The following is a 27,862-nucleotide window of genomic DNA, read 5'->3' on the forward strand; positions in this document are numbered from 1 at the left end:
ATAAAAAAATGAAGCGCACCAAGCCCCTCACAAATCTGGGTTGTAACCTCCAGGGCAGAAGATTCAGGATGGATTCATGTGGAGAGAAAGTGTGTTTGTCCTCCTTATTTTGTTCAAAGAAGAGAATATTCATAAAACTAAGTTACATGAATGTGTTGCTTTAGCAAATGGGTTGAATATAAGCACTGAAGGGCAAGGACTTGGGCAGAACTGTTAAAAACGCTTTGTACATAACTAATCTTGAATGTAATCTGTTATCTGCACCTAGGTTAACAGTGGGTGGGCATGAAGTGAATTTTAGAAAGAATAAATGTCAAATTCTGAAAGGTAGGAAACTGTGTTCAGAAGGGAGAAATTCTGATTTTTGAATGTACTGAATGTGAAGGGTACTAATGTTGATGCTAGTGGTAAGAATGAGGCCAGTGCTGTTCGTGCTGTTAAACCACATGACAATGGTGTTCATTGTTTTCATAGACATTTTGGGCATGTAACTTTTAAAACAGTCGCCAACATGCAGGAAGGAGGGAGCTGCAGCCGAAGATAGAAAAAGAAGTGATAAGGGAGCACCTAGCTACTTTGTTGTTGTTTAGTCGTGTCCGACTCTTCGTGACCCCATGGACCAGAGCACGCCAGGCACTTCTGTCTTCCACTGCCTCCCGCAGTTTAGTCAAACTCATGCTGCTAGCTTCGAGAACACTATCCAACCACCTCGTCCTCTGTTGTCCCCAGTGGCGTAGCGTGGGTTGTCAGCACCCAGGGCAAGGCAAGTAATTTGCACCCCCTAACCCGTGGATTTGCGCCCCCTAACCCATGGATTTGCGCCCCCTAACCCTAACCCCCAGATGTTGCGCCCGGTGCGGCCGGCCCCCCCTGCACCCCCCACGCTACGCCACTGGTCATCCCCTTCTCCTTGTGCCCTCCATCTTTCCCAACATCAGGGTCTTTTCCAGGGAGTCTTCTCTTCTCATGAGGTGGCCAAAGTATTGGAGCCTCAACTTCACGATCTGTCCTTCCAGTGAGCACTTAGGGCTGATTTCCTTAAGAATAGATAGGTTTGATCTTTTTGCAGTCCATGGGACTCTCAAGAGTCTCCTCCAGCACCATAATTCAAAAGCATCAATTCTTCGGCGATCAGCCTTTTTTATGGTCCAGCTCTCACTTCCATACATCACTACTGGGAAAACCATAGCTTTTACTATACGGACCTAGCTACTTTAAATTACTTCAAATCTCCAAATTACTTCTGCACCCTAGGGTTCTAAAGGAGCTTGTGGATGTAATCTTAGAGACTCTGTCTATAATATCTGAGAATTATTGGTGAACAGGTGACATCCCTGCGGAATGAAAGTGGGCAAATGTTGTCCCCGTCTTCAAAAAGAGGGGAAAAGAACACACAAATAACTACCAACTTATTCAGGTTAACATCAATACCTGGAAAGGTCCTAAAACAGATAATTCAATAATTGGTCTGTGAACACTTAGAAAATAATGTGGTTATAGTGGTACCTCAGGTTAAGTACTTAATTCGTTCCAGAGGTCCGTTCTTAACCTGAAACTGTTCTTAACCTGAGGTACCACTTTAGCTAATGGGGCCTCCCATTGCCCCTGTGCGATTTCTGTTCTCATCCTGAAGCAAAGTTCTTAACCTGAGGTACTATTTCCGGGTTAGCAGAGTCTGTAACCTGAAGCGTATGTAACCCAAGGTACCACTGTACTAAGATCCAGCATGAGTTTCTCAAAAACAAGTGATGGCAGACGAATCTCATTACTGGGTGGGTGTGAAAAGGGTGGTTCACTACCTTAAAGGTACCACAAATTGCCATTTAAAGTTGTCAGCTCACAGCAATCCTGAACTGGTGGGTTATACTGATGTTGACTGAACTAGGGATTCCAAAGATTACAAATCTGCAGGTAGATGCGTATTTATGCTTAACAATGGTCCCATTTAATGGGCCAGTTATAAACAGAACTGTATAGCGTTGCCTTCTACAGAGTCTTGAATACATGACAGTCACAGAAGCCTTCTGAGATAATAATAATAATAATAATAATAATAATAATAATAATAATAATAATTTATTTATACCCCACCCATCTGGCTGTGCCTCCCCAGCCACTCTGGGCGGCTTCCAAAAAAACCAAAAATACAGTAAAATCGGGGGGTGAAGTTCCATTACGTATGTGAGGCCACCCAAGATGGACTTGTGGACTTGTCTAATTGCCATACCAAAGAGATGACTGCAGATATTCAGACCAAGCCTCTACCAAGAGACAAGATTCCAGAACCTTAAAGTCAAGATGGGACTCTGCGTGGTTTAATATAAATATAAATTTATGTTGTTTTGCCTGAGAAGGGGTGTGTGGGATATTTTAAATGTTGGTTAGATTGCATTTTAAATATCCCACAAAAAATTCATGTTTTGCCAGATAAGCACATGAAAGGAGCTAAAGGCCACAGAATTTACCTGTAAGCTTGCTAGAGAGAACTCTGTGAGAGAAACTTCCCCTGTGCCCTGACCGGGGCGGGGGGGGGGGCAGACGACATAGCTATACAGGCAAACCTTGGTTCTTGAAAGGTTTAGTTGATGAAAAAATCAGCTCCTGGACACCAAAAACCCAGAAGTGTTCCGGTTTTTGAACGTTTTTCCAACGCAGCTTCCACTTGAGTGCAGGAAGCTCCTGCAGCCACTTGGAAGCTGCACCTTGGTTCTGGGAGTCAAATGGACCTCTGGAACGGATTAAGCTCAAGAACCAAGGTTCCACTGTATATTATCCTACCTGCCTGGGCACACACTCGCTCTTTCTTTCTCTTCCTCTCTCCACCATGCCAGCAATGTGAGGACATCTGCAGTCTGAACTCTAAGCTCAGACTCCATTTTAAAGCTAGACTTAAGTATGTTTTTGTAACTGAATTATCATTTTAAGCCTGCTTGAACAAAGCTGCTGTATCTGTTACTCTTCAACAAGTATTCTGGGTGAGTAAATGCTATTTTTACATTTTACAAGACTGTTTGTGTGGTTGTTAATTTAATAATAATAATAATAATAATAATAATAATAATAATAATAATAAATTTATTATTTATATCCTGCCTATCTGGCTGGGTTTGCCCAGCCACTCTGGGCGGCTTCCAACATAATATTAAAATACAGTAGTTCGTCAAATGTTAAAAGCTTCCCTAATCAGGGCTGCCTTCAGATGTCTTCTAAAAGACTGGTAGTTGTTGTTCTCTGGTGGGAGGGCGGTTGCCACTACCAAGAAGGCCCTCTGCCTGGTTCCCTGTAACTTGGCTTCTCACAGTGAGGGAACCGCCAGAAGGCCCTCGGCGCTGGACCTCAGTGTCTGGGCAGAATGATGGGGGTGGAGATGCTCCTTCAGGTATACTGGACCGAGACCATTTAGGGCTTTAAAGGTCGGCACCAACACTTTGAATTGTGCTCAAAAATGTACTGGGAGCCAATGTAGGATTTTTCAATGTAGGTTATGTGGTCTCGGCGGCTGCTCCCAGTCACCAGTCTAGCTGCCGCATTCTGAATTAGTTGTAGTTTCCAGGTCACCTTCAATGGTAGCCCCACATAGAGCGCATTGCAGTAGTTCAAGCAGGAGATAACCAGAGCATGCACCACTCTGGCGAGACAGTCTGCAAGCAGGTAGGGTCTCAGCCTGCCTACCAGATGGAGCTGGTAGACTGCCACCCTGGACACATAATTGACCTGCGCCTCCATGGACAGCTGTGAGTCCAAAATAGCTCCCAGGCTGCGCACCTGGTCCTTCAGGAGCACAGTTACCTCATCCAGGACCAGGGAGTCCTCCACACCTGCCCTCCTCCTGTCCCCGCAAAACAGTACTTCTGTCTTGTCAGGATTAAACCTCAATCTGTTAGCTGCCATCCATCCTCCAACCACCTCCAGACACTCACACAGACATTCACCCCCTTCACTAGTTCTGATTTAAAAGAGAGGTAGAGCTGGGTATCATCCGCATATTGATAAACACCAAGCCCAAACCCCCTGATGATCTCTCCCAGCGGCTGCATGTAGATGTTGAAAAGCATGGGGGATAGGACAGAACCCTTAGGCACCCCACAAGTGAGAGCCCATGGGTCCGAACACTCACCCCCCTCCCCACCACTTTCTGAACATGGCCCAGGAAGAAGGAACAGAACCACTGTATAACAGTGCCCCCAGCTCCCAACCCCTCGGTCCAGAAGGATGTTATGGTTGATGATGTCAAAAGCCGCTGAGAGATCCAGCAGAACTAGGAAACAGCTCTCACCTTTGTCCCTAGCCCGCTGGAGATCATCAACCAGTGCGGCCAAGGCAGTTTCAGTCCCATGATGAAGTCTGAATCCCGACTGGAAGGGATCCAAATGGTCCGCTTCTTCCAGGCATGTCTGGAGTTGTTCAGCAACCACTTTAAGGGGGAGTAAAGGAGGAAATACCAGGAAAATCTGGTCTGCCTTAAAACATCCAGGATTACTTAAACTAAAAGGCTAAAACTAGCCTATCTAAGCTTCCTTTTTAAGTTGCAAAAGGATGGCACTCTGCTGAACTCACAAATGTGAGATAGGAAGGACAATATCTAATTTAAAATATCCTTTCCCATAGCATGTATTCACATTCCAACAGGCTCTGGGTGGTGATGGGAATTGTAGTCCAAAAAATCTGGAGTGTACCAGATTGCAGTAGGCTGATCTAGATCAGTGCTAGGCTGAAAGTAGCTTGTGATCTATCCGATGTGAATGACTTATCAGTTTATTTCAGGTATGGGAGAACACACCATGCTCATTAATTTGAATATATTACCTTCTTGTTTATTTTGAGATCTTTCTGCCCTATATGTTTGCAGAGAATAATTCTTGGTGCTTCTGTTCCCTGTCTTTGATATGTCTCCTTGGAGATACACAGGAGATCTCTAGAGAATGTGTTATTGATACGAATGGATGTGTAGGAGATGGTGTTAGAACAAGCCAGCTCCTGTCCCAAGGGAAGGAATAAGGGACTGTTTGAGTACACCATCTCTCTGTAATACAATAAAAATTAGAGAACATGGTGTAGTAGTGGATAGTGTTTATGGGTAGACTTGGGGTTAGTTCCCTGCTTTGCTGCAAAGATTTCTGGGCATCCTTAAGAAAGTCATTTTACCTAGGCCTGCTCAACCTTGCAAGGCTGTAGAGGGGATATGTTAAATAAGAGCTGTCAAGTAGTAAGTGAGGTAAAAGGGCACTGCATTACAAATGGGCTGTGGCTCAATTAAAAGCACATTCTGCAATGAGGAAACTAAAATCTGACATTTGCTCAATGCAAACTGGATAGATATTGCAAATATTTGATCCTGTCATTCAGTCAGTCTTGGAGAGAGGTCCTTGCCCTGTGGCCAAGTGCAGGTTTTAGATGGAAACGTTTGCAAGTTCGGTCCAAAATGCTGCATTAGACTGGCTTTCTGTCTCAGCAGGGCTCTTTAAAAAGCAGAGCTGGGAACCAATGTGGTGTAGTGGATACAGTATCAGACTAGGATCTGGGAGACCAGGGTTCAAATCCCCACTTGGCCATAAAGCTTACTGGGTGACCTTGAGCCAGCCCCTGTCACTGAAGCTAACCTACCTCACAGGGTAGTTGTGGGGATTAAACGAAAAAGGGGAGAACCATGTATACCACTTTGAGCTCCTTGGAAAAAAGGTGGGGTTTAAATGCAATATATAAAATAATGATAATAACTCTATTGTATCATACAACTGCCTTTGGTATGAGGATGGGCATTAGCTCAGTGAAACTGCATCTGATTTACATGCAGAAGGTGGCAGGTTTAATTATCAGTATTGGTATCTCCCGGTAGGGCTGGGAATGCCCCCTGCCTAAAGTCCTGGACAGTGGCTGCTTGTCTGTGGTTTTCAATCAGTGTGCTGTGGCACCCTGGGGTGACTTGAGGAACGTTCAGGGGGCCTCCAGTGGGTCGTCCTTTCATTAACTTGCAGCCCGTATCTCATGCATATATACATATCTCCCCATGTTTATCTCCCCAGGGGCAGAATGGGGGAATTCCCACTTACACATGTCCTGTAACGGAACCCCAGTGTAAGCGCCTCCCATAGGGTTGCCATAGAAAGAATGTGGTTGGTCAAGGGAGAAGTGGACTCAAAAAGGTTGAAAACCACAGGTGTAGATAATACTGAGTTACTTGGACTAATTGTCTGAGCTAGTATATAGCACTTTCTTATGTTCCTATGGTTGGGACAGTTCTGTTGCCTTACAGCTCTCTACTAATCATGTGTATTTGGAAGAAAGTCTTGTTGAACGCAATGGGTCTTGCTTCCAGGTAGGTAGGCTAAGGATTCAGCAGCCTTAGTTTTTAATGTAAATGAAGGGCTGCATCCAATGCTAGCTTTGCTCAGGAACAGACCCAATGCAAAATAATAATAATAATAATAATAATAAATGGACATGACTTACTTTCATCCATTAATTTCAGTGGGTTTATTCTGAGTAGAGTTTAGTTGGACACAATCTACTTTTTGTGACTGCATTTATGTAAGTTTTTTTAGAATTGTTTTTAATTGATGAATTTTGCTTATACGTTAGCTTTCTCCTAGTCAAAGACCAGAAGAGGCTCACAGCATAAATTAAAACAGATACAACTAAAACTAAAACACATTATAAACATAAACAGTAAAAACGATTTTAATGTTGTATTTTAAATTACCATAACCCACCCTGGGACTTTAGGGCGAAGGGCAAATAACAAAAGAACTGTTGTAAACAAAATCTGCCCTTCTTCCCTTATGAGGTATCCAAGAGCCCGTATAGAGTCCTTAAGTGGGTTCCCTATTGGTAGGAGAAAATAACAGAGGCCAACCAGAGAATATTGAGAAGCAAAGCAGCTAGTAAGCCAGATCTTTATTAAAGCTGTTGCAACAGAGTGCTCCTCTCACACGCTGGAGGACCCAGAACAAAGGTTTGCCCACCGTTATGTAGATATTTTAAATTGCCCGCCCTGCAGTCCAAGACCACCTCCAGAAACATCATACATACATCACAGAAGGAGTGTAGCCCAAGACCACCCCGCAGATGCATCATACCTACATTATAGAAAAGGTGGTCTACAGCAGAAATCTGAGTGCGTTGTTTATCTCCTGTCTGGCAGGTTACCTGTTAATGGTCACTTGATTGCATTACCTGGGGAGCCTTGCCAGTCTTTTGTTATGATAACTACTTAGTTCCTATTCATACACAGACATACCCTTAAGACAGGATTTGTGAAGGCTTTTCCATTTTCCTTCGACCTTGCAGAGAAATATTTGAGGTCAATTTGGGAGGGACAAAATGGTTTCAGGAATTTTTCTGTGGGGTTTCAGACATGTGGTTTATATATGCAGTTATGAACATTATATACAGTATATATATATGACCTTAAAATTCTTATAACATAACCATATATATGACTTTAAAACTCTTATAACACAACCAACCGCTCTAAGTGCTTAATTTTGTTGGGATCAGGTCCATTCTTTCTGTCTTTCTCTTTTCCCCTCTCTGATCTGCTCTCCCACCCATTTTTTCCTTTTTATTTCTTTCTGTTCCTTTCCCTTCATCCCTCCTCAGCCAAAGCGCCCTGCTTTCCCCGGCGGGCCCGGCAGGCGCCGCTGTCCCGTTTCGCAGGCCTGGCCGCTGCGGGTTCAGCTGTTCACTCCAGCCCGGGGATTGACAGGCCTTTTCGCAGGAGGCGGAGGAGGCGGAGGCAACCATAGCAGACACTGAGAGGCAGTCGCGAGAAGCCTGGGAGGTCGCCGCCGCCTCTGCCTTGCAATCCGCAGCCATCCTGACCCCCGAGCCCCCGAGCTCCCCCGCCAGCCGGCTCCCCAGGCACATTTGGCTCCCTACAACCACAACAGGTGGGTATTGGGGGGCTCAAGATGCAGTGCGGGGGCTTTTCTGTGGGGCGAGGTGGGAGGCCGGGCAGTTATAAAATGGAGACTGAGGAAGGAAAGCGAAGGAGTGAAGTAGGCCAGGTTTCCCCCCACCTCAGGGGTGGAGGGGAATGTTTTTTACCTTCCCCCCAACAATCCCATTAGCGCTCCCCACCTACCCCCCTTTTTGGCCCTTAAAGGGGTCGCAGCCCCCCTTCCATATTTGACTTATTTCAGACTCTGCTGACCCCATTTTGTTTGTTTTTGTTTTGCAAATGCAAAGCAGACCTCCATCCAGTTTTGATGCCTCCATGCAAAAGAAAAGACAAAAATCCAGAGCAACACCCAAATATGCATTTGGTTTAAGTCATTTTAGGGGTTGTGAAATAGCTCCTTGCTATTGCTGTTGCTATTAATTTGTGGTGGAGAAAGGGAATTGGAAGGTTTTGCAAGGGAGAATTGATGAAAGGGCGTTGGTTCCCCACCCCCCTCTGAAGTTTCAATAACAAACCGTGCAATTGTAATGATCGTTATTACTGCAAAATTGTGCGATGCTGATTTCAGGGTTGGAGGATGGAGGTTTGTCCTTGGTTTTGGAGAAGATGTGGGCCAGTTAACACCCACCTCTTTCTATTCTCTGCCCCCCCCCCCGCCGCTTCAAAACCACAACATAAATGAGAGTGACTGAATATATTTCGGGTTCGCTGGATTGGGAGAGTCTTGACTTTTAATTAGTGTGTTGCCTTTCGGCGTTGCCATTTTGCCCAGGCTTCTGTTTTGCTTTTAAATCCATCTCTGCCTTCCATTGTTTTGGCCGTGCGTTGTGGTTGTGGAAGGCCTGGATATGTATATCTACGTGTGTGTGTGTATATCTGTGTGTGCCCCCTGTGACTGAAACTGCAAAACTGTTTCTTACCTTAGATATCGGTCTCTGACATGCCATACATGTAAAACGTGTGTGTGTGTGTGTGTGTGTGTGTGTGGGCATCTTTTAAAATAGCAACCGACATCACCCTTCCATTACGACACACCTGATTGTATACAGAAATTGGCATTTTTGGCAGGGGTGGGCACACTTTAAATAGGGTAATAACGTGGAATTTTATTCTTATTATTTCAAATGCAGAAAGATGAGGATTCTTTAATTTTTTAAAAAAAAATAAAGAATTTTGAATCTCAACGGAATTTCAGAAGTTTGGGTCTGATCTTTTTCATTGGTTGTGTTGTGATCCTGTTGCGGCTTCTTATGGGTGGCGGGCAGGATCCTGGCCCAGAGACTAAAAGTGGAAGAGAGGAAATTAAGGAAAGTCTTGCTTTGAGAAATGAGTGACATTAAGTGCGTGTGTGGTGTGGTGTAATGAATGTTGGAAGTATATTGTTGGGTGATGTTATCCTCCACTGTGAGACTGGTGCGTGTGAATGGCTGTTAGTTTTTCTGATGTGGTCAGTCTCTTCCCCCCCCCCCCGCCCTTTCATAGATGAAATTAGAATTTTAAATTTGTTCTTTAAGAACTGTGCATTTAATGGGTTTGTAGGGAGAACACGCCCCTCTTTCCTGTGTCTTTTTGGGGCTACAAATCATGGTTTTCGTTCCCAAAGTTGTGCAGCTTCCCAGCTGTGAAATGGTGATGATGAAACAAGAGAACATTTGGGAAGTTGGATCTGTCTATGCCTCCAAGATGGTCACTGTGTGTCGCATCCAAAATTCTACTGTCAATGGCTGTCGCTGTAATACAAAATGAGGATTGTGACAATCGAATTTTTTTTTATTGTCGTCTTTGATCAATACCTCTTTAAGCTTTGGGGGGGGCATGATGAAAGGCACAAAAGGTGGTGCTACTTTTTTCTCAGGATGATGGCCTGTGTTTAAGAGTGCTTCTTATTTTCCTGAGGTGGCTTCTAGCAGGTAGAATTGCTGGGGTGTTTTTTTGGTGGAATGTTACATTAGATCTCTTCTACAGTGCTGAGCAGTCATTGATTTCTGTTAGCACCTAGCTTTCACACATTTTTCCAAAGTCAAGCATTTAAAGATCCAGAGCCACAGGTAAAATTGAGACGGGTGGGCTATGAAACTGTATATAAATATCAATAAACTCTGCTTGCCTTTTGCAGATATAGATACATGTTCTTTTACTGGTTAAAGCTTGAAAGTTCCTCTCCCCCCTGCCCCCACCCTAAGCCTAGTATTTGGGGTATATTCCCCATGGAGAGAGAGAGATGAAAACCTCTCTTTTGGACTTTTTCTTGTAGTCACGATACCTTGGACCACAAGCGTGCTAAATGCTTGATTTTTGGGATGGAGTGGAAGGAGCTTATCCAATGTGGGGTACACTTCATTCCTCCCCCCCTCTGCTTTTTGCGATAGAAGGGTTATCAGTATCCCAGTTCTGAAATTGGTTGGTAATTGGGAAGGTGTCCTTGAACAGTCCACATCTGCCTCGTGACCATTCCTGGTCCATGTTATGGTCTGTCTGAAAATGGCTCCTCTTATGTGTGTTGGGGTTAAAGATAGTGGACTTGTTTGGGCATCACTCTAAATCTGTGCCTCTCTCTGTGTCATTATGCTCCAACTCCCATTAATCCACATGGCCAGTGGTCAAAGATGATGGGATGAGAGCTGTAGTCCAATGATAGCTGGAGGGCCTCAGGTGTTCTTCACACTGGTGCTAAGCCATACTTGTCCCTGGGTAAGGTGGGTGAGGCTGCTCACCTGTCAATCACATTTACTTCAGGTGACTTTAGGGCTTGTCAGTAGCGTTTAGTGCTTTGAAGTGCTGCCGATCAAAAGATTGTTGATGCTTCTAAGCGCTAAGGAGGGCTCTTTATAAGCCCCTTCAAGGATTGACCAGTTATGGAATTTTCCATGGGAAGCATAAGAGCACAGCCAGACCCAGGAAGCTTTAAGTCAGTTCCTATCAGTTGCTAGCACTAACTTCAAGCCCTGCTTTCTATTGGGTCCAGCTGTGCTGAGGAGCTCCCCATGGGATACTCAGGAATATATCTGATCCCAGGTGACCTGCTCTTGCCACTGATCAGCTGATTGCCAGGGAGCCCAAGCCTCCCTTGTCATTGCACTTTAAGGCTCCTGATCATACAGTGGCAGCTGCATCTTCACCTGCCCCATACCTTATGTCACGGATGATGTGAGAGGTGGGGTGGGTGGGTGTGATTTGGGAAACAGCCTCATGGGCCAAATTGGGAGCCATGCTGAGCCTTATTAGCTTATATATCTGAGGTTCTAACACTGGATCTGTTGCTCCAAAACAGAGGGAAATATTAAAGTAGACCAGTTAAGACCAGAAATGTGAAGTCCTGGGGTGGTGATGGAATGGTATGGTATGGGGGGGGGGAATTTCTTGGTTTTTTTCCTCCCTAGACCTAGGGTTATATCCAGTGTAGTGCTACATGAGGAATTTGTTTGCACAGCAGAGTATTCTCCTCACTCCCCAAAACCAGCCTTAGGGGTTCCCCCAACCTTCTGGAGCAGAATTGGTGAGAGTGCAAAAGCAAAAGAGGATGGAAAGTCCCATTGCACAAGCAGAAATCATAAGAATGTAAGATGAGCCCTGCAGGGTTAGGCCAGTGCCCCATCTAGTCCAGCATCCTGTTATCACAGTGGCCAACCAGAGGCCTGTGGGAAACCTTCAAGCAGGACCCGAGCACAAGCCCCTCTCCCCTCCTGCCTGGTATTACAGCCTCCAGCTGTGGAGGCAGAGCACACCTATAATGGCTAGTAGCCAAATCCTTGCACTGATGGGACATTTGAGTTGAATACTGCCCTTAAAATTTATAGATGAGCATTTATTGGGGGGGGGAACAGGATGAGTCTATTGAGGGCTATTATTCATGATAGCCAAATGGAACTTCCATGCTCAGCACAGTATACCTCTCCCATGCCAGGTACGGTCGACAGACCTTTCGTGAGAGTGCAGGCTCTTCATGTTTCTTATATCGTCTGCTTTTGGTTTGAAATAGTATAAGATTTTGGCCTCCTTTTTCTTGGGGGCGTTTCTGCAGCTTGTGTAAGAGAAATTCCTCGTTCTTTATAACTCTGAGTACCATCCCCGGACTAGATTTGGGTTACTTTGTCCCCTCCGTATATTTGAGGGCTTTGTGTGAAGGAAACTCTGAGTGTTGTAATTAGCCTCAAATAGCTTTAGATAACTTTGAGGAGTTTTGGATGGTTTCAGCGGGATTTCAAAGGGGCTTTCGAAGAGCCTCAAAGGATGGGAGGATGTTTAGAATGCCATCCAGCGACTCCCGGAGTCCTTATCTGTGGCTGAGGTATAAGCTTGTTTTCTGGGAGTGTGTCTTGTATTATTTTTTAAAAGCTCCTACTCCCTCTGCTGAGGCTCACAGGAGACTTGCTTCAGGCACCATCTTCTTTCTCCTCTATATACCTTTCAATATCAGGTGTTGTTGACAAACTGCATAAAGGCTGTTGCCTTTAGGCTCAGGTTTGGGCTTCTCAGGTGTATAAGGATGGCTGCTGTTGAATTCTGACTGCTGAATTTGCTGCACTGTCGCAGCAGGAAAACATTTTATAAGCAGGGCCAGGGGACCTGTGACCCTCTGACCTTTCCAGGTACCTAGGAAACTGCCTTATACAGAGTCAGACCATTGACCCAAGTAGCTAAGCAGACTTGGCGGGAACTCTCCAGGATTTCAGGAAAAGGAACTTTCCCAGCCCTTCCTGGAATAGTTGCCATTGGTGATTGAACATGGGACTTTCTGCATGCAAAGCAGATGCTCCCCCATTAAGCTACAACCCTTTCATAGGGTTTCCCTGCTGCTCCTGCCTCTTGCCTAGGGCCCTAGCTAGGATCAAGAATGGGGAAACTATGGAATTTTCTGCCGCAAGATTTGGTGGCCACCAGCTTCAGGAACATAAGGAGAGCCCTGCTGAATCAGACAAAAAGCCTATCTAGTCCAGCATCCTCTTTTCCACAGCAGCCGAATGAAAGCCCCAGTGGGAAGCCTACAAGCTGGACATAAGAACAATGCCCTTTTCTTGCAGGTGTTGCAAGAAGGCCCTGTAACAGCAAACGTGACTAGCAGCCATTGGAAAGCAGAATAGGCACATTCACAGAAAATCAGGCTATCGGTGTTTGCTAGCCATGGTGGCTATATGCCACCTCCAGAATCAGAAACACTATGAAGTGCTGAGGAGGAGCAGCAGAAGAGAGGGCTATTGGCCGTATGGCCTGCTTGTGGGCTTCGCTGTTGGCCACTGTTGGAGAGAAAATACTAGAGTTGATGGGCATTTGACATGATTTGCTCCTAAATGTAGTGGCCACCAACTTGGATGGCTTTAGATGAATCAAGGATAAGTCTATCAGTGGCTACTAGCCGTGGTGACGATGCTGTGCTTCCACAGTCAGAGATGCTTCCAAATACCAGTTGCTGGAATCGTGTGTCCCTTTCTGACAACATCAAGCTAACAATCAAGATGGACAAGACTGTTGATACCAAGGAGCTTAATTAGACAGATCTGTCTTATTTAGACAAGCTCATGGAGGTAAAAGGCTATCAGTAGCTTCCTAGAATCCTCCAACTATGGGGCAGCTAGGTAGGTAAATAAGTATGGGGAAAGCAAAATGTCACTTAGAGAAAGATCTGCAATATTTTCCTTGAAGCTTGCATTTGTTTTCTTCTGGATTGTTTCACTTGATGTTTTAATGTGTTGTAAACTGCTTTGAGATTTTTTCTTTTAAAATGTGGATGATACCCAGAGCTATCTCTCCTTTAAATCAGAACCAGTGAAGGCAGTCAATGTCCTGTGTGAGTGTCTGAAGGTGGTTGGAGGAAATAATGGTGGTTAATGAATTGAGGTTGAATCCCGACAAGACAGAAGTACTGTTTTTGGAAGACAGGGTGTGGGCGGGTGTATGGGACTCCTTGCTCCCGAATGGGGTAACTGTGCCCCTGAATGACCAGGTGCACAGCCTGGGAGTCACTTTGGACTCACAGGTGTCCATGGGGGCACAGGTCATTTCTGTGTCTAGAGCAGCTGTCTTCCAGCTCCATCTGGTACCATGGGCGTAGCCAGGATTTTTGCTGTGGGGGGCAGGCCTTTGTTAGGGGGGCAGAACATCAGTTTGCTATGTATTTTTATTTATTTTTATTGATTTAGGGGGGCAGCTGCCCCCCCGGCTACGCCCATGTCTGGTATGCCAGCTGAGACCTACCTGCCCACAGACTGTTTTGCCATAGTGGTATGTGTTCTGATTTATCTCCATCTTGGACTACTGCAATGTCATCTACGTGAGGCTACCTTTGAAGGAGACTTGGAAACTACAACTAATCCAGAATGTAGCAGATAGACTGGTGACTAAGAGTGGCCTCCGGACCATATAACGCTGGTCCTAAAGGTTTTTCATGGGCTCCTAGTACGTTTCTGAACACAACTCAAAGTGCTGGTGCTCATCTTTAAATCCCTAAGTGGCCTTGGCCCAGTATACCTGAAGGAGCATCTCTACCCCCATTGTTCAGCCCAAACACTGAGGTCTACCTCCTGGGGTCTTCTGACAGTTCCCTCACTGCGAGAAGTGAAGAGGCAGAGGGCCTCCTTGGCAGTGGTGCCCTCCCTGTGGAATGCTCTCTATGTCAAGGAGATGAAGAACTTTTAGAAGACATCTGAAGGCAGCCCTGTATCAGGAAGGTTTTAGTATTTGACGTTTTATTATGTTTTTATATGTGCTGGAAGCCACCCAGAATGGCTGGGGAAACCTAGTCGGATGGATGGGTGGCTTATTATTATTATTAGGTATAGAAAGTAAATAATTCTTAATAATAATAATCCCTGCTATAAAAAGGCACCTAGATATATTGTGACTGTCACCCAGGTTTAAGGTGCCATTTGGCAATTAGCTGAAATATCTGTTTCTAACACTGCTCCCTGCTTGTGGAATGCTCTCCCAAGGGAGGCCCTACTGGCGTCATCGCTGTCTGTTTATAAGCACCAGGCACAAATACTGTTCTTTACCAAGGTCTTTACCCCTAGTTTGCAAAGTAATTGGTTATATCCGTGACCTTTCCCCCCGTTCATCCTTTTAGTTTAGTTTAGTTGAGGTGGATTTATCTTTTAAAATATTTTGGTTTTTATATTCATGGATTAGTATCTTAGGTCTAGTATTTATATTTTGTTTTAATGTTTCTTCTGATTCCTTATATCTACCTTCCATAGGATCATAGAATTGTAGAGTTGGAAGGGACCCCAAGGATGATCTATTCCAACCCCCTGCAATGCAGGAATCTCAGCCAAAGCATACATGACAGATGGCCATCCAACCTCTACTTAAAAACCTCCAGTGAAGGAAAGTCCATTGCTTTTCTCATCTTATGCCCACTTAAGAAACTGTTGTTTGTATTGGAATACCAGGCGTGAAATCCTCCTCCTGGGTATAAAGGATTACCTAAAGCCTTGGCAATAGGAATTTTGGGTTGTATCCAGAGTAGACCTATTAAAATTTATTGATCTAACATAGTCAAGATAGGCTCTGAGGTTCTCGGTTCTGAGAAGGACTAGCACTGGATCTAACCCTTTCTCTCTACCTGCCCCTATTTTAAACCTTGTGTTTGTTTTCCTTTGCCGCTAATCTTAACAGTTGTGAAGATAAGCTTCCACTTCTGACCTGGATACATGCCAGGGCAGTGTAGATGTGTTTCTGTGCTCCAGTTCATTTGCAACAGAAGGGGTAGAGAATGGGATTTGGCCAGGAGCCCAGATTGTTATCTCCTCCACACATAACTGATGGGCCAAATCTGGAAGATGGGCAGTGTCCCCCACCTGGCAATCACATGACATTACAATGAGACATTGGGGGGGGCATGGAAGCAGTGGGATCGTTTCACAGGCAGTGGCAATGTCACAGGACTGAGTGTCAGGCTCTTTGTTTGCTCCGCTTCAGTAAATACTTTACAGTTTTTTGTTGCATCTGAACTAGCAAACTATGGTTTGAGCTTGCCTTCCAAACCAGGATTCCAAACCACCATGGTTTGGCATTCCATCTGAACTGAAGCTCTGTAAGCGTTGGCAATTTTATCATTTCCATTCCTGGTTGGAAGTTGAATTTTGTGTATGGGTGTGAGGAAGATGCCTTATTCATATGTGGCTGAGCAGAGATTTGAACCTGGACATTCCATTCTATTCTCTCTGGTGAGAGTATCATAGCTCAGTGGCAGAGCACATGCTTTGCATGTAGAAGGTCCCAGGTTCCACTCCTGGCTTCTCCAGGTAATAAGATCAGCGCAGCAGGTGAGAGCCTTCTCTGCCCAAGCACCTACAGCAGGAGTGTGGAATAGCTGAAGTAAGTATTCCAGTTAGCAAACTTTTTTGGGAAGCCGAACGTCCAATATGGCTTCCGATTGAGGAAGCTCCTGCAGCCAATCAGAAGTCACATCTTGGTTTTCGAACCTTTTCAGAAGTAGAACGGACTTCTGGAACAGATTCTGTTCGAGAACCAAGGTACGACTGTACTGTGTTAGCACTGGGCATGGGGCAGGTCCGTGGGTCTTGGGAAAACAGCCTTGCAGGCCTAGTTTGTCCCATGGGCTGGAGGTTTCCCACCACTGAATGGGCAGTACCAGGCTAGATGGGCAAACAGTGTGTCCTAATATAAGGCAATTTCCAGTGTTTCCTCTGCATCTGCTTGCTGTTGCTTTTGGCAAGCATTTCGGGTGAGATTGGCAAGTGGCCCTTAGTTCTGAACTGCTGGGTTAGGATTTTTCTAAAGACTGTCGATAATGTGTGGGTGGGTGGGTGTTTTCTAATTGCCACCTTGCAAAATCAGCCCATAGGTGTTTTCTTACCCACCTGTCCACATGCACCTGTGCCAAATCATTTGTTGCCCATCAACAGCCTTCAGGGGGAGAGAAGTAATAACTGTCTCTCCTCTCATTTCCAAATGTTGTCCTACCTGGTAGACTCTCCCTCATCACCTTGAAGCTGGAAACCTCAGGGACATTGTGTGCTCCTTTCCTGAATTTCCAGCTTACATTTTAAAAAGTCAAGTGGCTAGCCCTTGTGGATATGAATTTTGAAAAGTGTGCAGACAGTTTTTGTGCTCAGTTGCTTGTGTAGACTTTAACCTTTTGCTTTTTCTGGGCTACTAATGTTTTGGCCACCAGTGGCAAAGAACTAAGCCCTTATATTTAAATTTTAAGCAATGTTTAGTACAATTAAATAACCTTGTTAAGTTACCTCTATTTGTTTTCTGGTTGCTCCACATTGATTCCACATCCCTTGCACTCTGTACCAAGATCAGTGCTAGAGGAAACGGTTTGCTTCCATGGTGAAAGGGAAAAGGTAGGAGGACACTTTTTGTTCTGGCCCTTAACAGATTTATCCCAAAGGCGATGTGGACCTTAACAACTCCAACCCTTGATCTGCACAATTTTTTTGTGAGCTGCAAGGAGGAAATTGGAATCCCTTGCTTCCATTTTTACTAATGGAAATGTCTCATTGTGTCCAAACTGTTGTGTTTAAAACTGTATGGTTTCTTGAAGCCAGGGTCATTAACCATGGTTTGAAAGTGGGGAGAAATCCAATGTGTTGTTGTTTGTTGTTGTTTAGTCGTGTCCGACTCGTCGTGACCCCATGGGCCAGAGCAGGCCAGGCACTCCTGTCTTCCACTGTCTCCCGCAGTTTGGTCAGACTCATGTTTGTAGCTTCGAGAACACTGTCCAACCATCTCGTCCTCTGTCGTCCCCTTCTCCTTGTGCCCTCCATCTTTCCCAACATCAGGGTCTTTTCCAGGGAGTCTTCTCTTCTCATGAGGTGGCCAAAGTATTAGAGCCAAAGGGAGCAATCCGGTTCAGCACATTTATTTTACTTGTATGTTGGTACTTCGGTTGACGAACTTAATCCATTCTGGAAGTCCGTTCTTAAACCAAAACCGTTCTTAAACCGAGGTACCATTGTACTTAGTAGAACAAACAAATAAATGGAAATGGCCAGACTTGTCTAAATATTGTTCTTGCACTTTGCATCTGTTCATGATACTCATTAGCTTACAAAATGGAAAATCTGCAGAAAAACTGGGGGAATATTTTTTTCACTTTCCACTCAAATCCAGCCTAGAGCTACCCTCATAGCACCTCAAAGCTAGGTTAGCCATTCTCTGTTCTAGACAGTTACTAGTATCAGACCTCATTGGCTTCTGCAAGGTGACAGCAACTATGTCTTTCATGGTGGCTGTCATGTCTTCTCTTGTGTGGGTATCTCATATGGTGTCCTTTGGGCATTAGACTACAGTGTCTATTATACCTGACCATTGGCTGCGCTGGCTTCAAAAGGTAGTGAAGGCTGCCACCTTGAAAGGAGTTAAAAGAGGGTTAGATGAATTCATGCAGGAAAAGGCTATTATTGGCTACTAGTCATGAAGTCTGTGTTCATCACCATCCACTGTCGGAAGCCTCTGGGTGCTAATTGCTAGGAATTGCAAGTAGGGAGATTGCTGTTGCCCTCATGTCCTGCCTCCCAAAGGCACTTGCAAGCACTAGGTGGGCCATTGGCCTTTTCGAACATGGCTTTTCTTACTATCTTTTGGCTGGGATTGACGGGTTCTGGTGGCACTATACCCTATTGTATACCACGATTAAACCTTGCCTAGGCGCCTCCCGCCCAGTGAAATTTATTATTATTATTTATTTCATTTCTATGTCACTTTACAGTTTAAATAAAAAAATCTTAAAACAATTCACAACACATTAAAACATCTGATAAAACAATCCAGAATAAAACAAATGCAAGCTTCAAGGAAAATATTGCAGATCCTTCTCTAAGTGACATTTTGCTTTCTCCCATACTTATTTAACTTAATAGCTGCCCCATAGCAGAAGGACTCTAGGAAGTCAGTGTGGTGTAGTGTGGTGTAGTGCTTAGAGTGACGGACTAGGACCTGGGAGATCAGGGTTCAAATCCCCACTCTGTCATGAACCTCACTGACCTTGGGTCAGTCACAGCCTCCATACCTACATCACAGGGTCGTTGTAGGGATTAATTGAGTGGGGGAATGAAGCATGTGCTCTTCGGAGAAAAAGGTAGGATATAAATGCAGTAAATAAGCTCTTCTGCTTACCTGTCTTAAGAAAGCTGGAGGGATCAGCCAGATGGAGATGTCAGTCGCCAGCCTGGCATCCAGAGACCTCCATGTGGTCACAGTTGGACCTGTGCCAGTTGCAAAATATGCCTGGTGCCTAGACAATTTTGGACACTGCAGAGTGGTGACCCAATATGAGCATTTTCAGCCACTTTTCCTGCACTGTCAGGTGCCCATTTCACTCTGTGATCATCAGCTGCTTCACACATCTTGCAAAGGCACATCTTTTTTGCTCAGGGTTTCCTAAGGACCAACATGGTCCTAAGACTGGACCATGTTGTCTCTGAATTCCTGTTTTTATAATGCTGCTGTTCTTTGCGAAAGATGCTGTTTTATTGCTGTTTATTCTGCATATTGCGTAGGGCTTTTAAATTATGAAGTGTTTTATAAATACTGATAAATAAACCTTTGGTGGGCTCTGTGTTGGCTGTACCTTATGATGTAGAGCAGGGGTCAGCAAACTTTTTCAGCAGGGGGCTGGTCCACACCCTGTGGGGGGGGCGGACTATTATTTTGGAGGGGGGGAGAACGAATTCCTATGCCCCACAAATAACCCATAGGTGCAGTTTAAATAAAAGGACACATTCAACTCATGTAAAAACATGCTGATTCCCGGACCATCCGCGGGCCGGATTTAGAAGGCAATTGGGCCGGATCTGGCCCCTGGGCCTTAGTTTGCCTACCCATGATGTAGAGCTCTCGAGGTAATCACCAGCACTTTGACTGTTTCTGGAATCATCTGGGTAACCAGAGCTGATGTGAAAGTTGTGGCTATAGAGAATAAGAATAAGAATTGTATGTGCTTCAGTCAATCTGGTTGGTTCTAGCAGGTGCCTTTTATTCATGCCCCGCAGAGTTGGACTGAGGAACAAGCAGCCCCTTTCTCTGCAGCTTGCCTAGGTATTTCACTGGCAAAATAACTATTTCTAGGTTTGCACTGTTTAGAGCAGGGGTTTGCAGAACTCCCAACTCCCATCCCTGAACGTTGGCCACGCTGGCTCAGGCTGATGGCAGGTGGAGCCAAAGCAATGTCTTGAGGGCGACATATCTCCCTTCCCTTGTCACAGTGTAGTGGCCGACACTGGTTTAGGGTGAGAGTGTGAGACACAGGTGGGAGGCAAGCACCCACTTGGTAGTTTTCCTTCTTCTACCCTTCTCTACACACCCTCTCCTAACCAGTGTCCTACCAGCACCTTTCTAGTACTCTTTATTTATTTACTTATTTTATTGCATTTTTCTCACTTTCCTCCAAGGAGCTTAATGTGGTACACAAGATTCTCTCCCCCCCCCCATTTAATCCCCACGAAAACCCTGTGAGGTATGTTATAGGCTTAGAGGTAGTGATTGGCCCAGAGTCACACCCAGTGAGCTTCATGGCCTTGAGGGGGGCAGTCAGTCATGGGTCAGCCCCCTTTCTTGCCTGTTCACCTTTTGTGCTTTAAATTTCATCACCTTCCTTCTTTACATGTGAGTGGGGCTGGGCCACTTTTGGAAAGGCATGAGGGGATCCAGCCCAAGCAGCTCTCAAGAAACCTTTTTGATGGTAATACTCTCTGAACATCCTTCCTTGAGATGTGGCAGTTGTTTATTCCTTCCTCTGTCATTGTTCCTATGCGAACTGGGATTGCGAGAAAGGGTGGTTGCTAGGGCTTCTCTTTGGTATCTCCACACTGTGATCTGTTTCGCTGGCTTTTCTTGAAGAATTACCACCTGCCCTCTCCTTTTTTCTTCTTCTTCTTCTCCATCCTCTGTTAACCATCTGACATCTGCTGCTGCAAATGTTCCCCTTCCTGCAAGGATCTGGGGAATTGTGTTGTCAATGGGAGTGCGCAGAGTGTGCAGGTTGATGAGTCACTGTTTTCCTGTTGTATATACATGCGTGCAATCGCTTTGATTCTGTTAAATTGCCAAGCGCAGGCAGGTCGCTATTGGGTCTTTCTCACATCCCTGTTGCTGCCAAGGCCACAGCGATCCAGACCTAATGAGTAGCACTAACTCATTATGCAGAAAAGACTAAACTGGTATTGCCACAACAGGAAAAGCAACTGCAAATAGGTAGATTATTCGGGTCTTTATTTGCATTAATGCTGTTTTGCTGATGAAAATCTGGGGAGCATGCCAAGCCTTTGTGTGCTTGGGGACTTGTGATGGGTTCGCCATCACTCTTTGCCTCGCTCTGGTCAGAGTGGAGGAACTCCAGGCCCAGGGGCTGGAAGTGGCCCTCCAGACCTCTCTGTCCTGCCCTCATAATTTTCCCCAGCCACACCTCTCACCAGTCCTGCTTTGCATCTCCCTTGAGTGTTTTTGCTTGGCTGCAAAGAGTCTCCTTAAACTCTGAAATTGCCACTTGCTTGCCTGGATGGGGGATAGAGAAGGGTTTGTGAGTGTATGCAGAAACCAGCCTACTGTAGAAGCGTGAATTCTAAATTTGTTGCTCTAACTACTTTTGCATCTGGCCCACCCGCCGGTGTCATTTGGCCACCACTTCTTTCTCTCTCTCTCTTTCCCTCTTTCCCTCCCTCCCTTCCCCCCACAACACACACACACACACACAGCAGTCCTTATGAAGTCCCAGCGGCCTAGAGCCATAGCAAAGCAACTTAATAAACTTGGAAAACAAACACAAACAACCTCAGTGGACTCATTTTCTAACATGGAAGGGTTGTTTAAAGAGAACCCACAGGACAAGTTATCCTCCTGAAATCTTGGCTGTTTTAAATAAAGCAGTAGGCTTTCTTTATGGAGGAGTTAACATAAAGTGCCCAGTTCTTGTGGGTGTGGAATGTTGGTCCAAAATGTTCTACATCCTGGGACCAAAGGAAAGTATGGACGCCCCCCCCCCCCGGACTCTGGAGAGCAGCAGTTGTTGTTAACAGCTGACTACATACAATTCTGCTGCTACTCCCTTCCTGTTTGGTCTATTCGTTTTGAACAGGTTATACCCCTCAATTCCTATATTCCAGTCATGAGTCTCATCCCACCAGGTTTCAGTAATGTCTGCAATTCAGTAATGTCTGCCATCCTGTATTAAAAACTCCAGTTCATCTTGTTTGTTTCCCATACTCTGTGCCTTTTGTAGAGACAACTGAAACCATGAGTTGTTCCCTGCAGCTGCTTTTTCCCTGTAGCTTCTTGCCCTTTAGCAGGAGCACCATCTCAGTTTCCTGTGCATCAATGAAACTACCATATATACTCAAGTATAGGCCTATTTGCATATATGTGATGTTTTAATGTAGGTGTTGTTGTTCTTAATAGAATTCATAGAATTGTAGAGTTAGGAGGGGCCCTACAATTTCATGATTCTATGAATTCTGTTAAAAACAGTAACAGCTACATTAAAACATCACCCACATATGCAAAAAGGTCATAGATAGTTGAATAAAAAGGAATGTCTTTTTGGAATATTTTTTTTAATGCTAGTTTTGGTCATTTCCAGAGGGTGGTGTGTATGTGTGTGTGCGTGCGCGTGTGTGTGCGCGCTTTTCCTGTGGAGCCTTCAATGTGGGGCTCCTCAGGGTTCAATTTTATCCCCTATGTATTTAACAACTTCATGAAACTGCTGTGTGGGGTCATCAGACTTTTGGAGTATGTTGTCAGCAGTTTGCTGAAGACACACAGCTGTATTTTTCTTTTTCATCTGCAGCTGTGGTGGCAGTGGATGTACTGGACCGTTATCTTGCCTTGGTAATGGACTGGATGAGAGCCAAAAAACTGAAGCTCAATCCAGATAAGACTGAGGCTCCGTTCGTGGGGGTTGCTTAGAATGGATGGATGGGAGGTTGCCTGCTCCTGATGGGGTTGCACCCCCTCTGAAGGAGCAGGGGCAGGGGTACTTCTGGATCTTTTGCTTTGATTGAGGCTTAGGTGGCCTCAGTGGTGTGGAGTGCCTTCCATCAGCTTCAGCTAGTGGTCCAGCTGAGCCCCTATCTTGACAGGGATAGCCCAGCTTCTGTTGTCTGCTCTGGTAGCCTCTAGGTTAGATTACTGCAGGGGTCAGCAAACATTTTCAGCAAGGGACCGGTCCACTGTCCCTCAGACGTTGTGGGGAGCCGGACTATATTGGGGGGGGAATGAACGACTTCCTATGCCCCACAAATAACCCAGAGATGCATTTTAAATAAAAGGACACATTCTACTAATGTAAAAACACGCTGATTCCTGGACCGTCCACAGTCCGGATTTATAAGGTGATTGGGCCAGATCCTGCCCCCGGGCCTTAGTTTGCTTACCCATGGATTACTGCAATGTGTAATGAGTAGGGCTTCCTCTGAAGGTTTGGAATCTTGAGCAGTCAGGTTGCTCACTGGAGTTAGGCGGTTTGAGCACAGGATTACACCAATCCTGGCACAGCTGCACTGGCTACCAATTAGTTTCCATGCTCAATTCAAAGTGCTGGTTTTGACCTATAAAGCCTTAAACGGCTCAGGACCACAATACCTGAAGGACCACCTCTCCCCACATGAACCGACCCAGACCCTGCACCCATCGTCTGATTCCCTTCTTTATGTGTCCCCTCCACGAGAAGCCTGGAAGGTGACAGAATGAGAACAGGCATGCTTGTGGAATGCTCTCCCCAGGGAGGCTCACTTTGTGCCTTCATTGCACATCTTTAGGTGCAAGGCAAAAACATTTCTTTATCGCTGAGCCTCTGGGTGATTAACATTCTGTGGCCTTTTAAATCTGTTTGTGGGAGGGGAATATTGGTTTGTTTTTTGTTTTATTATGTATTTTCATTCTTTATGTTGTGAACTTCCCTGCGATCTTTGAATGAAGGGTGCTGTACAAATTAAACATATAGAATAATAGTAATATATGTATGTGAGTATTTTTCTTAAAATATTGTAAATTGCTTTGAGGGGCTATGACAAAAAAGTATTAACACATTTAATAAATAATAACAATAATAACAAAAACAGGTCAATAAGATGCCTAGAATGCAGATTGATATTGTCCTTTATGTAAAAATGTGGTGTGTGTGTTTGTTTTTTTACTGTACTGCTTTTCTCCTCCCCCGCACCTCAGGCAGATCGGGAGCGGCGCAGAGAAATTTCTTTACTAGATGACATTTCATCGCAATGTCCGATCGTTTGGGGCAACTTACCAAGGGAAAGGATGGGAAAAGCAAGTACTCCACTCTCAGCCTGTTTGATAAGTATAAAGGAAAGTCAGTAGAAGCTATCAGGACCACAGGTAAGCAAGGAGGAGGGAGTGAACTTGGAGGGAAGCGGAGAGGGAACTATGGGCTAGAGGCTTTGGATTCATGGACAGTCTTCTGTGCAATAACAGTTGCCTTGCAAATAAGCTCACATAAGCTACTAGCCTGGTAGGAGGAAGGTTCAAGGCTCAGTGGCAAAGCATCCGCTTTGCATGCCAAAGGTCTTAGATTCTTCCTCTGACATCTGAACACAGGGACTGCAGAAGAACTCACTGTCTCAAATCCTGGAGGACGTCAACTGATCAGTGCAGATAACAGTGACCTGGGTGATAGGGCTTTGTGGAAGGGCATTTGTGCTTCTGTTTGTGCATCCAAGGCCAGTGCTCGTAGCTATGAAAGCAAGTGAGGGATGACTTGAAACAATTTAATCCCTCCAAGGTCTGGGAGACTGCTCTTTTAGAAAGATCAGTGTATAAACTGAGCATATCTAGAGGTCAAAGCAAGAATAATTTCCTTTCTATTTGATATGATTTTATTGAGTACGCTTATAATATGAAACATGGCCAGTCACCCCAGCTGCATTTAAATGGATCTGGCTGATTCAGTCGAATAATTGCACTAGTGGGCGAGTTTGCAGGAGTCATCATTCCTCCCACCCTTTCAAAAATAAGGGATAACTTAAGTTGATTCTCGAGTATTATATTTTATGTGTCTTTTTTATACCTCCTCAACCTGTCTTTAAAAATTAAAAAAATATACTTTTTATACATTTCACTAATTTTATACATTTCACTAATTTTACAATCATTTTGACATTTCAAAACATGACTTCCTTCCCCCTCTTTCTGCGGTTCCTTTAATTTATTTTTTAATATCTTCTGCATATCCAAATTAACTTAATTTGCTCATTTATTATTGCTCATTTTCTTTAAAAAATACTCTTATGAATCTGCAGGTTATTACAATAATCCTGCCAATGTTTTTATCTGTTTACAATTTATCTGTAAAAAGTCAATAAACCATTTCCACTCTTTTATAAAAAGTTTGTTATCTTGATTTCTTATTTTCCAGTAAGTTTTGCCATTTCTGGATATTCCATAATTTTTTGTATCCATTCTTCCTTTGCTGGGAGGACTTTTTTCCATTTTGGGGCAAGTAACATTCTTGCTGCTGTAGTAGCATCACTGGCGGAGAAAGAGGCGTGCCCCCAATGGCATGATCCCGGTGGGGTGCCACGGCCCTATGGCGGCAGGCCACACCCCCAAGATGCACGCCACGCCATTACGGGCGGTGTGCCAGCCCTGCCCCCGCCTGCCCTCCGCCCCCAGTGCTGGAGCATGAAGCTCCGCCACTGAGTAGTGTACATGAATAAATTTCTATACAGTTTAGATAGTCTGTCCCTATATTTCCAAAAGAAAACCTTTTGGGTTTGTTTGTTTTTACAAAGCTTATTTTAAACATCCTTTTCGTTTCATTATATATCATTTCTCGGTAAGCTTTAACATTACTAAAAGACCGCCACATATGATAAAAAGAACCCTCTTTCAATTTACATTTCCAACATGTATTTGATTTAGATTTATACATTTTTGCCAGTTTACTCAGTGTTAGATACCATTGATCCCCAATCTCTGTCCTGGTACTGTCTTCATTTTTGTTCTCTTTAATTACAGTGGTACCCCGCAAGACGAACGCCTCGGAAGACGAAAAACTCGCTAGACGAAGGAGTTTTTCGTTTTCTTAGCCGTTTCGCAAGACGCATTTCCCTATGGGCTTGCTTCGCGAAACGAAGCTTGCCCCGCAACCTCCGGGGATAGCGGAGAAGCGCAGCGCGTCTTCCCCGTTGTCTCCGGACCTCTTTTGAAGCAAGGGGCGGCGGGGAGAAGATCGCTTCTCCCAGTTGCCAGCCCCGCAATCTCCAGGGACAGAAGGCGCGCACCTTCCCCTCTCTCCCCGGACCCCTTTTGAACCAAGCGGCGGCAATGGGGAGAAGCGATTCTCCCCGCTGCCCCTTCCCTTGCTTTAAAACAGGTCCGGGGACAGAGGGGAAGACGCACGCCTTCTGTCCCGGAGATTGCGGGGCAGGCAACGGGGAGAAGCAATCTTCTCCCCGCTGCCCCTTGCTTTAAAACAGGTCCGGGGACAGAGGGGAAGGCGCGCGGCGCTCCCCCTCTGTCCCCGGACGGTCTCCATAGGAACGCATTGATTGATTTTCAATGCATTCCTATGGGAAACCGTGCTTCGCAAGACGAAAAACTCACAAGAAGAAAAAACTTGCGGAACGAATTAATTTCGTCTTGCGAGGCACCACTGTACACTACCCAGTGTGTTATTGGAGATATAAGCGTTATATTTATATGTGCAGTTTCTTTTTGTTTTGTTAAAATCTTTATGGATGCTGTACATATGTATTGCATTTGGTTGGAAAGTGTGCTAATTCTTGTGGTTTTTCTTTATTAACACCCAACCTCCCCCCTTTTTTTTCTTTTGAACATTCCCTGTTGATTTTAGGACTCCAATACCTAAAAGACTGTGTCCTTCCCTACCCACCTTATTAGGTGCTAAGATTGGCAGAGAGAGCTCTCCTGGTACTGCCTCCCTCAGAAGTTCAGGGTGAGGGTGGCCTGGGAGAGGACCTTCTCTGAGGCTGCCCCTAGGCTGTGGAACTCCCCCCCCCCCACAGAGGCACCTTCGCCATATAGTTTCCTTTTCATGCTTAAGTCTCATCTTTTGATGGGTGTATATTTTTAGGCTGCACCTTGTTTCTGTGATTGCAAGTTGTCTTTAAACTGTTTTAAATGTTTTAAAGGGATGCGGGTGGCACTGTGGTCTAAACCACAGAGCCTAGCGCTTGCTGATCAGAAGGTCGGCAGTTCGAATCCCCGCGACGGGGTGAGCTCCCGTTGCTCGGTCCCTGCTCCTGCCAACGTAGCAGTTTGAAAGCACGTCAAAAAGTGCCAGTAGATTAATAGGTACCGCTCCGGCGGGAAGGTAAACGGCGTTTCCGTGCGCTGCTCTGGTTTTGCCAGAAGCGGCTTAGTCATGCTGGCCACATGACCCGGAAAAACTGTCTGCAGACAAACGTTGGCTCCCTCGGCCAGTAAAGCGAGATGAGCGCCACAGCCCCAGAGTTGTTCACAACTGGACTTAACGGTCAGGAGTCCCTTTTTAATGTTGTGTTTTAATTGTTGCAACCTATGCTGGGAGCTTAGTGTGAAGGGGTGATGGTTTTATTTGGTAATGATAGTAATAATAATAAAAATTAAAATAGCTCTCCTTCTCCAGTTATTCCTAGACATGGCTTACAGAGTCTTGGGAAAGTTGCTGCTGCCCGGCGCATGCCACCTCCTGCCAATTTGCCAAGTTTGAAGTCTGAGAACAAAGGAAACGACCCTAATATCATCATCGTACCCAAGGACGGCACAGGATGGGCAAACAAGCAGGACCCGCCAGACCAAAAGAGGTAGGAGGAGGAGGAGCACCACCCTCAACCCTTGGTCCTTTGCTTGCAGGAGGCAGTGCCTTCTGCATTCAGCTTGAGTTCTCCAAGTATTTTTATTATTTTATTTATTTTATTTCTAGACCGCCCTTCATTTGAGAATTACAAGGTGGTTTACAGTATAAAAACACAAACATAAAGTAATAACAAAGCAACAAACACCCCACCCCCTGGTTTAAAAGCCCATGATTGTGTAATCAGG

General features: G+C 45.1%; 1 protein-coding gene and 1 long non-coding RNA gene across 14 annotated transcripts in view; one reads left to right on the top strand and one right to left on the bottom strand.

Moving 5' to 3' along the window:
* Window positions 1-432: 432 nt before the first annotated feature.
* Window positions 433-1,579, bottom strand: LOC309361665. Its single transcript, XR_014164584.1, has 2 exons — window positions 1,206-1,579; window positions 433-567 (listed from the first exon to the last, which is right to left on the bottom strand). It is a non-coding gene; the product is annotated as an uncharacterized lncRNA (long non-coding RNA).
* Window positions 1,580-7,735: 6,156 nt separating this feature from the next.
* Window positions 7,736-27,862, top strand: part of PRRC2B (proline rich coiled-coil 2B) — a gene marked incomplete at its 3' end in the record, with an annotated part of 68,951 nt that continues 48,824 nt past the window's right edge. For 8 of the 13 annotated variants that reach the window (XM_081897124.1, XM_081897129.1, XM_081897132.1 and 5 more), the window contains exons 1-3: window positions 7,736-7,889; window positions 24,029-24,196; window positions 27,447-27,624. In XM_081897124.1, coding sequence (XP_081753250.1) covers window positions 24,082-24,196; window positions 27,447-27,624 — 293 coding nt within the window. In that variant the 5' untranslated portion in view covers window positions 7,736-7,889; window positions 24,029-24,081. The remainder of the gene's footprint in view (window positions 7,890-24,028; window positions 24,197-27,446; window positions 27,625-27,862) is intronic. The other 5 variants (XM_081897130.1, XM_081897131.1, XM_081897133.1 and 2 more) reach the window with 1 other exon arrangement.

Source organism: Podarcis melisellensis (assembly GCF_964234715.1).
Source record: "Podarcis melisellensis genome assembly, chromosome: Z".
Taxonomy (NCBI): Eukaryota; Metazoa; Chordata; class Lepidosauria; order Squamata; family Lacertidae; genus Podarcis; species Podarcis melisellensis.